This window comes from Antrostomus carolinensis, unplaced genomic scaffold (assembly GCF_000700745.2).
Source record: "Antrostomus carolinensis isolate BGI_N321 unplaced genomic scaffold, ASM70074v2 scaffold10250, whole genome shotgun sequence".
In the NCBI taxonomy this organism is placed as follows: domain Eukaryota; kingdom Metazoa; phylum Chordata; class Aves; order Caprimulgiformes; family Caprimulgidae; genus Antrostomus; species Antrostomus carolinensis.
Window position 1 is genome coordinate 1,143 of NW_010290656.1, and position 13,456 is coordinate 14,598.

Below are 13,456 nucleotides of genomic sequence, written 5' to 3' on the forward strand. Positions count from 1 at the left end.
AATACTTGAAATAGTGAAACTTTCTGCCATGAGATGTCATGGAAACACTTGGTACTCATGAGTTCAGAGAAGTGACACATTCTAGCTTTAAATGCCAAAACCTGTTTGGAGCTGAGAAAAGTATCTGAACTGGCACTTGCTGAAATCGAGAGAAATGCACCTGGAAAAGTAATTCCTGTATGCATACTCTAGTGTTACATTTTACTGAGCATCTCTTACTGCCTGTTGCCAGAAACTGGATACTGAGTTAGGGATGTCTCTGGCCTGACTGAAGAAGGCACTTCTCACAGGCTAAAGAAGCAGGGACAGAAGCAGCAGTGGGCAAAGGAAAGCTTTATATAAATGTTTGTTGTTGAAATCTGCTAAACTTATTTTATTTCACCTTCCTTTAAAAACATCTTATATACACAACAGGTTAAATAATCTTGTGCTTATCAGTGTTCTGAATAAAGTCAAACCCTCCTTGATCCCTCACTGGTAGGTCTTCCTGCACTGTCCCTGTCCCCTCCGATGTCGCAACCGTGTGGCAGCACTGTATCCAACACACCACTAGAGGACTTGGCTCCTAGAGTGGGAACTGCATTACCAAGTTACAAAAAACAGTATTTCATGGTTGTGTCTCACAGTATGACAGACGTTGTCTCAACTTCTTTTGACTCCAATGGAATTAAATACTGTCATTGATTTGATCAGATTTATTTATTTATTTTCACTAATGCTTACTTGCCTCAAGATGGTAAGGAGACAGGCATGTTTTGATGAAAGGGAATCATAGAGTACAAAGTTGGAAGGGACCTCAGGGCTCATCTGGTCCAACTTTCTTGGCAAAAGCAGGGTCTAGAAAAGATGGCCCAGCACCCTTTCCAGCTGAATCATAAAAATGTCCATATGGAGTACATCCATATTTAATTATCAGTGGGAAATATTTTAAACCTGGGATAAGGAAGTGATAACATTTATCAAAAAATAGCTTTTCCATAATTAATGATCAGCATAGGCAAACAAATATCTTCCTTATTTTAAATTCTACATTTACTGGTGAGTTTCATATGTTCAGTTGCTTCCATATTTTATTTTTTAAGGTATAAATTATAGAAGTAGAGTTATCACAATTATTTTCTGCTTCTTGTCATGTTTCATCTTTTATGTAGTTTGTTTTGGAAGAGTAATTCAGCTGAAAATAAAAAAGACCTTATTCTTTAGTGTCACAGTTTCCAACGTTGTTATGCTCTGCTTTATATCTGTAGTCTAGTGTTTCATAAATGATTTATGAAAATAATTAAAGTTTCTGTGTTTGGTAAAACAGGTTTTTCATATTTGGTAAGCTATTATAGTTGGATAGTTTTGCTAGGGTTTTTCCCCTCCTTTCCCTTCAGAGAGCATATATTCATGTTGTGTATTAATAATGAAGTCTCAGGCTTCACCACTTACTGCTTTAAAAAGTGTATTTACATTAAGCTCTGAACCTGGTTTCTCTTTATGTTGAAGCTAGTTCAAAGAATCTCTTGTCATGTAGGAATTAGAGTGAATGTGAACATGAAATACACATACTTTTTTCTGAAGTGGAAAATGGAAGAATCACCTACCACGGACTTAGGTTTTTAAGTATGAAAAAAAGCTGTTATAGCAGCCTTGTCAGTATCCAGGTGTATATGGGAAAGGGACAAAAAGTGCATGTGTACGTCGTGAGAGTGGAGATAAAAGTTTTGAAGAGGGCTGGCATGGGAAATGAGGCGTTTGAAACGAACAGAGGGATGGCCCGGGAGTCTTTTGTGTATGTGTGGGCTTTGGGCGTCACAAGTCACCACAGTGTTTTGTGGCAACCTCAACACTGGGTTTTCTTCTTCCTCCAAGCAGGCAGGAGAGGATACAATGGACTCACACACTTCGGTTGCCTGATGCCTGATCCTGCAGCCCTTTGATCACATGAGTCATCCCACTGATTGCAGTGGAACTGCTCATGTATGTAGGGCTTCTTATAAATGGGTTGGTGCGACCAAGGGTTCATGGGTTTGAGCTTGGTGTGGGCTTTGCAAAGGACAATAATTTGCCTTTGTGGTAGCTCCATGATTTGCATTTTCTTTGAACGTGGCCTATCCCCATTCTCCTTTCACACAACACTTGCCTTAAGAGGCAAAAAGCTGCTGTTTAATCAGTATGGCTACGTATGAGGCAGAACACAACTGGTGTATGTACTGTATTCACATGTATTTTGAAAAATCCTAGTTTTATGCTGGTATAAATCTACAGCAGTTGTAAGCAGCTATATTACAGCATTGCTGCCGATAGCATTTGACCATGTCTGTGGGGTAGCAACGGTAGTTTAGTGAACTGAGTTTCTGTTACTTTTCCCCGGCACTCACCTGACATAAAGCTCAAGTTGAGGCCGAGTGCATCAGGAGAAATATGTGGATGAAGCAGCTAACATCTTAATGTAATAAAATAATAGTCAGATAGGGAGGGGATTCAGAACATTTCTCAGTGATTCATGCTGGTAAATCATGCTGAAAATTATGGTAATTATAAATCCTGCCTGGTGGTTATAGATATCTTGTTCTCCCCCTCTCCCTTCTTTTTTTTTTTTTTTTTCTCTCTCTCCAGTTGCCCCTCTTTCTTTTGCCTTTTCCTCACATTTAAAGAATGTCATTTCAACCTGAATTAGCTTGTGTTTTCTTTATGGCAAGCAGAATCAGATGTCTGAAAAATAAAGTGAAAGAAAGAATTGTATGTGGTTATAAGTGCACCACAGGTTTAAACAGAAACCTTACTACTTGAATGGAGTCAAGATGAGTTTAATCATTTTAGGGTAATTTCTTCTTTTATAGATGTCCCTGTGTAGACACCACTCAAAAGCAAGGACAGTGTGTTTCATTTAAGTTTATGATTTTTGTTTGCCATTAATTTGGAAACTAAAGGTTGCAGAAGCATAAAGCATGGAGGAAGATAGAAAAGAAAAGGGTAATGGGGAAAAAAATGTGTTCAGTCCCAGCATTTTAGGCTGCATTTAGGATGCAAGGCTCCCTTTTAACCTTCTTGTTGTAGTGAGGAATTTTAAAGAATGGGATTTTTACTGATGCTAATCAAAAAGTATAAATAAAAGACTTCAACTAGGCACAACAGAGAAGGGATATTTAATAGCTGTAGGCCATAGTACTCAAGTTCAACAAAAATATATTCAGTGCTTGTGACTATCTTAGTACCTATATTTTTATGAATTAAAAAGCTATTGTTTTCTCTTCTAGTTCACTTTGATCACCAGAACGAACTCCACAAGAGATGGTAAGCGGTCTTTATGGGTTTCTACGGGATAACTTAGTCACATTTTATACACAAAATGTGCATAAACACTTTTATTGAACTGTCAGTGCAGACATGTAAAAATTAGATGTGAAAGTAGCTAAATTGCTTTGAAAATAGAATTCAGATTACAACAGTGAGTGATTTGTCTACTCCTGGGAAGATTCCAGAGACATAACAGGAAAATAACAGAGGACTCTGATCATTTGCCTTAGATTTATAGCTTTTGTTTCCTTGAGGAAATATCTTATTTCCATTTATTCTGCAGCTGAAAAAGCACAGACATAGAACTTAAGTTAGGTGTTAAAAGTGTCCCTTTCCCTTTTCCACCCGAATGTAAAACATTTCTGTGATTTTTTTTTTAATTTTTTTTTTACAGATATTTTTAAAATTCAAATGTAAAAGGGGTTTTCAAGGGTCACTTCCAACAAAAAAGCCATAAAAAGTAGTTGGACAGGCACCAGCATCACTGTTCTGTCCACATGAACTGGCTTTTTGTCTTCCTTTCCTCTGAATTCACAACTGGAGCCTAGTCAGCTAGACAAACCAGCCAGCTGGATTCCAGAGCTTTCAGTAAAGTCATCAAGGCCCTTTTGAGATACATTTTAGAAGAAGTGGAGATAATTTTTGAGCTTTAAAAGAATATGCTGTCTTCTTTGGAGATACATAGAATGTAGAAGATACCTGCTTTTGTCAAGCTTCATGATGTTTCAAAACTGGATTTTTAAGTAGTGTAAAAAGAGGCAAAATGTTCTAAAAGTAACCCGTGAATGTATCAGATTTGACAACAGGACATTCTCATCTGGCTGCTGAAGGATGAGGAGTCTGTGTGACATTCTTAAGCAAAGCAAGAACAGTAAATAAAACATTGTTAATCCTAGCTTTTAGATGGTTGGATGATTAAGAATGAAAAAATTCCATATGGAAGGCAGATGCTTTTCTTGCACCCACTCATCTTGGGAATAAATCTTCTGAAATACATGGTCTTGTAGCGGTACAATGTTAGACCAAGAGGAGAATCGTAATGAAATTTTACCTCCATGAATTGTTACTTTTTAGGAATGATAATTTGGACTTTTAAATGAGGTAGCTGAGCCCCACAGCCCTTCACAAATAGGGTGCAATTTTTGATCAGAAATTCTTTAGGAATGCAATTTTTTTGCAGTGGGTTTTCTTTACGGACTCTATTAGCTGGAGGTATTTTGTTTCTGAGGGCAGTTACCAATGCCCTTAAACAGAGATAGCATTTATAGATCTTTTGTGGGATAATGGACTCAATTTCTTAGAAAGAAGGGAAACACGAGAGTTACAATTCTTATTCCAAACTCTAGCATTTGCATTATTGCCTGAGAACCAGAAAGTGAAAACAAATGTAAGTAAATGAAATTAACCTCTCTTGATATTGTTAGCATTAAATTGAAAGTATTTCTTAGGTTTGTTTTTTCCATTTTGTTTTGGGATTTTCATTTTTCTTTTCCAGAGAATCATTCTTCTAAGGCTATGGCATGGTGCCAGCACAGATCAAGAAAACACACTTAAAGAAAGATTTTTGTCTTGTATGCCCTTTAAAATAAAATAAAAGACTGTAAATGTCGCATTCATCTCTGAAAACCTCAGCTAATCTTGCCATAGTTTTGAGTGCTTGCCAAAACATGGCTTAATTAAAATTCTTCCAATTTAAAGTACGGGCATTCTGTTTTGGCCCAGATGAAAGATTTTCTATGGAAATTAAAATATGAGGGGAAAGAAAAAAAAAAACTGCTATTTATTTTACTTGTTCTAGGCTCTAGTTTACTGTATGGTCTTCTTTTAAGATCCTCTGTTATCCCTTCTTTTTGAGAGTAGGATGAGAAGGGAGATGAAATGGCCTGTATGAAGGAGGCTTAAGGCTAGAGGGACTGTGGGGCTTTGTAGTTGCTGGTGAAATCTGACCAGCGTGAAACTATTTTTTTCAGGAAAACTAAGATTAACTGGAAGACAGGAGAAGGTGTGTTACAGTATGTTTTGTTCTGTAGAACTACTTTTCCATGTGCTTTATCAGTGGTACTTTATTGCCTCTTTTCATATGTTGGTCACTGATGAGTACAAAAGGGAAATTTACTGGTAGCTTGCACTTGGCTAAATACAGTCTTGTTTTTGATTGAGGCCATGATGGATATATGAACTTGGCTGAATTGCCAGTTGACCTTTTCAGAGAAACTTATTTTGGCAGGCAGATGGAGGAAATATGTTACTGGATAAAATGAATGCCTTTGTTCAATATGGAGGAATTTTAATCTCTTCTATTTTCCTGTCTGCGGATTTGGAAATCAGGTGTAGGTTGTAATACAGCCACCTTGGAATGATTCAGTTCTTGCAGCTCACATGAGCAGCTAAGGACTGGTGGAATATATCCACACCACATATTCTCTGAAAAGAACTGATTCCCACTGTAGTAGCACAAGCACTTGGAAAATACCTTCTGGACGCTACAACTTCTCTGTTGCTAATTCTTCACTCTTAGTTGTGTTGATGCAAAACCAATCTTTTGTAATAGTAATGAAGTGTAATGCTTCATTACAAGTATTAACGAGTGTTAATACTTGTCCTTTTTCAGATCTGTATGATTTATCATAGGAAAAGCATGACTAATCGTTAAAAGGCAAACTTTGCACTTGCATTTACAGTGTTCCTCCCCTCAATTACTGTTTGTTTTCTCCCCCTTTTCTTTCTTTTTCTTTTTTTTTTTTTTTTTTTTTTTTTTTTTTTTTTTTGTTTGTTGTTTTTTTCTTCTTTCTCTCTCCCCCATGTTTTGGCCACAGGAGAATGCTGAGCCGTGGTACTCTCAGCAAGTGTATGCAAAATACTGGAAGCACTATGACTTAGCCATGCGCTGGATGCGTAGACACCAGAGAGCCTACAGGAAAGCCATGGAGTCCTTTTATCACTTCCCATGGCATCCTTCTGCAGCTTCTCCAAGTAGCCGCTACTCAGATTGGGATGGGAGTGATCTCCCACATACCGAAGACTATTCTTCCATCTATAGCCCACATGACAGAGCTCCGTACCATGGGGGAGCTCAGCAGTACGCAGATGCTCACCAAGGGAGGGAGGATGCTGACGGGGACTCCGAAATGGAGGAGGACTCTGAGTCTGAAGGGGAGATAGAATATGACTTGAGTAATATGGAGATCACAGAAGAGCTTCGCCAGTTTTTTGCACAGACGGAGAGGCACCGAGAAGAGCTGCGTAAGTCCATACTTGTTCTATGTTTTCTGGTACTTGGTGGCTATAATCTTGAGTGATGGATGACTTCAGCATTTAACAGGTTTTGTAAGAATTCACAGAATAGGCTCTACAAGGTGAGCAAGCCAAACAGAAAGCAGGCAAAACTGGTGGGTGCACTTAAGTACCACTCATTAGAAATAAGTCTCAGAAAATGTTTGAAAGTTTTTCTTTATAAGAGAGAGAAAAAATTATGGCTGCAAAGAGGAGAGTAACATATTTGTCCAGAAGACAATATTTATCTTCAGTGCTGATGGGAAAAACTCCAGAATTTTTATGGTTAAGTCTAGTTAACATGTTGTATGTCTGAGAGGGGAACCCAGAGGAAGTGGTTTACTACATCACTGAACCCTAGAGTAAGCTTCAATGTATTTTATAACATGAAGCAGCCATTTTGTTTGTTATTCTTTGTCTAACCCAACAGTAAAATTCCATGACCTTTTTCTTCTCCCCTTGCATCCCTAGGGTACTCTTCATTCGGTACTATACCACGAGTTTCTCTTTGTTTTGCATCTTGATCTGGACCCAAGTCCTTAAGCAGGGAATACAAGCCAAAGACTTAAGATTTTTCTCAGGTCTTGATCCTCAGAGGTATTGGTCATCTTTGTTTCTGCGCAGTCGTTACAAGACATAAAGATTATGCTGCACTTTACTGGCACTTTACTGCATATACAAATGTTGCAGGCAAATTTATTATCTGTTTTAAGAAAGCAGCTTGATGAAAATAACTTTTCCCACATGACTCCAATAGGAAATACCCAGAATGAATGTTTAATAAAGCTTTCTCTGCTTTCTCTGAAAGAGGAAAATGTTCTAAAAATGCGTAATAAAGGCAGTGTTTGGGAAGGAGAGATAAAAATTGTGTTTTTAACTTTGTTGATCAGAGGGTATCCAGTGAGCTGAAACACCTCAGCTTAAGCTCACACTTCCCATCAGTGTGATGCACAGTTCATAGAATCATAGAATGTTGTGAGTTGGAAGGGACCCACAAGGATCATGGAGACCAACTCCTGTCCCTGCATAGGACAATCCCAAGATTCAGACCATGTGTCTGAGGGCCTTATCCAAATACTTCTTGAATATTGTCAGGCTTGGTGCTGTGACTGCCTCCATGGGGAGCCTGTTCCAGTGCTCCACCACCCTCTGGGTGAAGAACCTTTTCCTAATGGCCAACCTAAACCTGTCACATCTTCGTACCATTTCCTCTGGTTCTGTCATTGGTTGCCAGAGACAGAAGCGCCTGCCCCTCCTCTTCCCCTTGTGAAGAAGTTATAGACCATGATAAGGTCTCCTCCAGGCTGAACAAACCAAGTGACTTCAGCCTCTTCTTATATGTCTTTTCCTCTAAACCCTTCACCATTTTGTGGGGAATGTGATTGAAGGAGCTCAGTGGTGGTGCCTGATGTTTATCCCTTTCTCATCCTGCTTTTGCAGAATCAGCTGGGTGTTCTCTGTTGAAGCGTTCCTTTGATGAAGTACAGGATGCTTTAAGATGCTCGCAAATGCAGTATATTTTCTTGGGATTTATTTTATCTTTATGGTTAGTGGTGTTTAAAGGTATGTGAGTGATTAAAGTGGTACCATGGAAATTGGGAAATCTGGGCTAAGAGACATTCTCTGTTGCAGATATCCTAATGACCTTGGGATAGCTTTTTAATCTCTTCCTGACCCCTCACTGCCTGCTCTTGCTAAAAATATGATTTGATTCTTTATGATGAGCAGGTGAATTGGGAAGAGGTTTGTGATGCAGAATACAGATTTTACTTTTGTTCCTTCCACTACAGCAGTACTTGGCACCTTTTGGAATAATTAGTACATGAGTATCACGTACTAGTCTAGTTCTGGGTGAGTGTAACTCTATTCACTTCAGCAGCACTATTCCAAATCTTCATGCAAATTTTAGCAGAATCTGGTCTTTAGCTATTGAATGCCTCAGTTTCCTTCATAGTTTCCCTGATAAAGTGAGGATACTGTAATTCCTCAAAGCATGAAAAAATAAACAAGTACTTGATTTAATTGAAATTTAGAAGTGCCACAGAACTCTTAGGTGAACAGTGCAATCTAAATGCTAGTTTTGTGAGTAATTAAAAATACAGTATGATCTTGTTCAGAAATAATTTTTTTCTTGTGTGGTGGGGGAAAAGGAAAACAGAATAAATTTTTAGTTCTGTTGAAGTTTGTCAAAAAAAGAAACATAAGCAGCAGGAGGAAGGGAAAGTCGTCGTTCCCCTGATAGTGTGGAAATGAGCTGGTATGGAGACCGTATTGATGGCAGTACCACTCAACTTTAGGAGGTAGTGTTTTTAATTATCCTGGATACTGTTTCTGAACAAAATGAAATTTAAGGATTCATTAAGCTGTGATCATGTTGTATCTTTCATAGTGTGCTGAGGAATGATTGTCATTCTGTATCGATGCTCAAGAAGATGGAGATAATGCATCTGCAAAAGAAAAACATGATTACTGAAGGATTTCCTCTCTTTTAGTCCCAAACTGTTTGTCCTGGGCTGCTCCCTGCACCTTAAGAGCAGATTTGTAGAGAAACTGAGGCACTATAAAGCTCAGTAATGCTTGAAATTTAGGCATCCATCTCTGGAAGAGACATTTGTAATATTGAGGGAAGAGTTTTAAATTTTCTCTGAAATGAATGAGAATGTTTGGGCATGTCAGAAGGGGAATACCAATAGTGACCTTGATGATCAGTTGAAGTGTAAGCCAGCTGTTAAGGGGAAGGCTGTCTCTCATGTTTTCTTTCTCTGGCATAAATACAAGGCTTCAATTGGAGTTTCCAGCCTTTGACCCTGGCATCTTGATATGCACTTAGGAGCAGACATGTGGCTTGCTCTTCTTTGAAAATGAATCATAGAATTGTTTGGGTTGGAAAAGACGTTTAAGATCATTGAGTCCAACTGTTAATCTAACACTGCCAAGTCCACCGCTAAACAATGTCCCTAAGCACCACCATCTGCACATCTTTTAAATCCCTCCAGGGATAGTGACTCCACCACTTCCCTGGGCAGCCTGTTCCAGTGCTTGACAACCCTTTCCGTGAAGAAATTTTCCTAATATCCAACCTAAACCTCCCCTGGTGCGATTTGAGACCATTTCCTCTTGTCCTGTCGCTTGTTATTTGGGAGTAGAGACCAAAACCCAGCTCCCTACAACCTCCTTTCAGATATTTGTAGAAAGTGACAAGGTCTCCCCTCAGCCTCCTTTTCTCCAGTTCCCTCAGCCACTCCTCATAAGACTTGCGCTCCAGACCCTTCTCCAGTTTAGTTGCACTTCTCTGGACAGGCTCCAGCACCTCCATGTCTTTCTTTTAGTGAGGGGCCCAAAACTGAACACAGCACTCAAAGTGCAGCTTCACCAGTGCCAAGTACAGAGGGACAATCACTTTCCTACTCCTGCTGGCCACACTATTTCTGACATAAGCCAGGATGCTGTTGGCTGCCTTGGCCACCTGGGCACACTACTGGCTCATGTTCAGCTGGCTGTCGACCAACACCCCCAGGTCCTTTTCCATGTCTCATCAACAAGTAGAAGGATAATCAAAGGGACTAAAACAAATCCTAGCTGATGACAGACTCTTCACTTGTAATGCCTGCTCTAGAGTCTGCTGGAAGTATATCTGATCAGAGGATAAGATCTTGCAAATTTTAACTGTGGAAGACTTAAGTAGGCCTGAGATGTAGGTGGGAAGAGCATTTGTGTCTGGATGGTGAAATGCAAGTATTAACGCTAATTGTGGAGACAGAAGTTTCAAAGATAAGAAAGCCAACGTGTCAGACTAGCCAGAGAAGAAAACTTTGATTTTTTTTTATTTTTTTTTCCCCCATTTTTTGGTAACTACCACGGACTTGAAGAACAGGCAGATTCCTGCCTCCTGTAGCAATTTTTTTGTTTGGTTTGGTTTTCACAGTGGGCATTGATGGCTGACTTGCACAGTAAAGCCTTTGAAACTGGCAAACACTGAGCCTTGCTACATGATTTAACACTTCAGCAGTGATACAGTTGTTCACAAACACCTCTTAAAACAACCTCTTTTTTTGTCTTTGAATTCATGTCAAATTCTTACTAGTTTTTATATTCATGTCATGTGTTGCAGTCAAGTTATTTGTTCCTGGAATACCCTGAAGAAATGTGAGCAGAATTTTGCCAAGGCTGTATGAACTCAGACACATTAATGCACCACAAACTGATCTTGTATTCCACATACACTGTGCATTTGGTTAAAATCCCTTACAGACAGTTTTAATTTCTTTCCTCTTCAGTTGTTTCTTCATATGCAATCATAATTATGTACTGATTCTATTTTTTAGGGGGTTTTGTGGTCAGGCTAGTCTTTTGTTTGGTTCTTCATGTACCTATTGTGCTGCTTGGGGATGTTTTTAGTTGCATTTAAAAGTTTTCCCTCTGGCTGTTGAAAAGCATGGAGCTATTTTTCTGGGTTACTGTACCTGTCAGACCTAGGTAGTGTGCTGAATTCTCCAAGCATCCTAGATGTAGAGGACAGAATACAGTAAGTTGCCTTTTTATATTTACAAGAATTAAAAGAAGAAAAAATAAGAAAGGAAGAATTACAAGCCTCAGAATTCCATAAACTGGCTAATTGCCTGTATTTGTTACACTTTTAAATTTAGCCTTTGAAACATAGTTTGTCCTGATGCAGTTTTTCTCTGTTCCATTTTTACATATAGGAGAAAATAACTACTGTAATTGAGACAATACAGCCTTGTGTGTATGTTGAGAACCATTCTGTAGTAGTCAACAGGCAATGAGGCAGTGTCCTTTATTAAAAAACAAAGAAAATCAAAGGAAGGTACCATCATGTCAGTTCATAACTGAAGGATAATAGTCTGTCAGTTGTTAATGCTATGACTGTTTTTTTCTCTGTTTATATTTCCTACACATACCCTCCAGCTTTTCCCAAAATAATGTCTCAACTTCAAATTTTCATGCTAGATGGAAAACCTTTTAAAAAATTGAAAGGAAATGGTGAATGAAGATGTTTGTTTCAAATCTGCAATTTGTAGGGTTTGTTTCCCTTGGGTTTCTTTTTCTCTGAAGGATGATGGTTGCCACTGCCTCTTCTGTGAAGAGGGAGTAATGGAATTTTCCATGTTTTGAAACTTGTTTGAGTAGTACCAGATCCATGAAGCTTTTGGTTTTGTTTAAGGCCTATGTGCTTCTTTGGAAAATAGACTTGGATGCAAGTTTTTTGCCGCCACGTTTTCCCTCTTTGCTTTTGGTAAATGTTTCTTCCTGTTCTTTATCTCTCTTTTTCTACATCAGACTTTCAAATTGTTATTCTTGGTTACCAGCATCTTTTTTGTTTCTTCTGCCCTGTCCCAAACCTTGGATGGCAGTGTGGATGATGACCTTACAAATATCTGCTCAACTTCCTTGGCTTTGTCAGCCTTTTAACATGAAATTTTACCACTGTCTTTAGAAGTTGAATTGCTGAAGCTTCTGAGGAATGCTTGTGAAATAAGAGTGCTCTCTGCAATATGTATGGGTGCTTGAGAGACGTTTTGAAGCACCTTTTTTGTGAACTGAAGGAGAAATGTGAAAGGTTCTCCTCTTGTACCACATCTCCTCTTGATGATTGAAGCTTTTATCCTGTAGCAGCAAAATCTTGTTAGGTACACACACTGTGTCCAACATAGAGTCTGTGTTACTTGCTGTTGGAAGGCAACAGCTGAGAAAATGCCTCCTTGCTAGGGAAATAAGGAAAAGTGCCACAATTTTCACCACCTCAACATTGAAAACTATTGTGTATTTGTGAAAATAGAGGTCTGAATTGCATTGAGAGAGCAACAGCTGGACACAGTTTTATATCGTTTTCATAGGAGACAAGGTTATCAATTTGATACTCGATAGGAGTATCAATTTGGGCACACAGCAATTCCTAGAGTATGTAATAGTCAAGAAAATGCTCTTGGATCTCATACTAGAGACAGATTTTTTGCTTAGAAGAATGTATAGCTTTGCTATGTGGACTTATGTCTTTCCTATCAGTCCAACACATTTTGCAGCTAATGGGCATTATGCTGTATAGATGTACTTGCTGCTGCAGGAATTAATGGAAGAGAGACACAACAAAGCTTGAGGTGCTGCTTGGGAAACCGTGAGCTTTCTGTATCGCTGGACCAGATACAGTCAGAAATGGATATAGAATCATAGAATCACAGAATGGTTTGGGTTGGAAGGGACCTTAAAGATCATCTAGTTCCAACCCCCCTGCCATGGGCAGGGACACCTTTCACTAGATATCCTCTGCTGCATGCTCAGAAGAGTTGTGTGAGAGTTAATATATAGAACTGGAAATTATGTGTGAAGTCTTTCTTGTGTGTCTCAGGCTGAGACTCAGCAACCCCTGAAAGTACGAAAGTGCAAGGCCAGGCTTGTTATTTTACCGCTAAGGGGCGCCCCAGGTTTCAGCTCCTGGGTGGCTTATGAGGATGATGCCATGGACCACGCTCCCATGCGTGCAGTTTGGTGGAGCTGGGGCCTGGAATGCTGCTGCTCTGTCTGCCAGTGGTTGTCCTGGCCTCTGTTCTTCCTAAGCGTGCTGCGGAGTATTGGCATTTGAGTTGCAGCAGGTTTATAGCTAGAAGCATGGGAAAAGAAGCTCATGTGGTTCAGTGTAGCTGTAGTATAAACATTGCTTTAAGAGGAGAGCCAAGATGTCAAACACCTCTTAGGTATGATGGAAAGTAAAAATGCTGTCTTAATATGAAAATATGTATTAAACTTTGGAAGCCTGTGTTTGAAATTGTCACCCTTAATTTGTCTGTCTGATGTGCTCTTTTATTATAGTGGAGATAGTACATACCTCAGGTGGCTCATTGAGAGGTTCAATTTATTCATATTTATAAGGGATTTTGAGTACCTC

The 13,456-nt window shown here is 39.1% G+C and overlaps 1 protein-coding gene across 1 annotated transcript; it reads left to right on the forward strand.

The window, feature by feature from the left end:
• Positions 1-510: 510 nt before the first annotated feature.
• Positions 511-12,441, forward strand: GEMIN8 (gem nuclear organelle associated protein 8). The gene is made up of 4 exons (XM_010174004.2): positions 511-625; positions 3,260-3,279; positions 6,099-6,529; positions 12,372-12,441. The coding sequence occupies exons 1-4, from the start codon at positions 511-513 to the stop codon at positions 12,439-12,441; spliced, it is 636 nt and encodes a 211-aa protein (XP_010172306.2).
• The last annotated feature ends 1,015 nt before the right edge of the window (positions 12,442-13,456 follow it).

Coding starts and splice junctions, on each gene's coding strand:
- GEMIN8 (XM_010174004.2), top strand. CDS start 511: ATGTCGCAACCGTGTGGCAGCACTGTATCCAACACACCACTAGAGGAC. Junction 626..3,259: donor TTTCATGGTTGTGTCTCACA/GTATGACAGACG, acceptor TTTGATCACCAG/AACGAACTCCACAAGAGATG. Junction 6,530..12,371: donor CACCGAGAAGAGCTGCGTAA/GTCCATACTTGT, acceptor AATTGCATTGAG/AGAGCAACAGCTGGACACAG.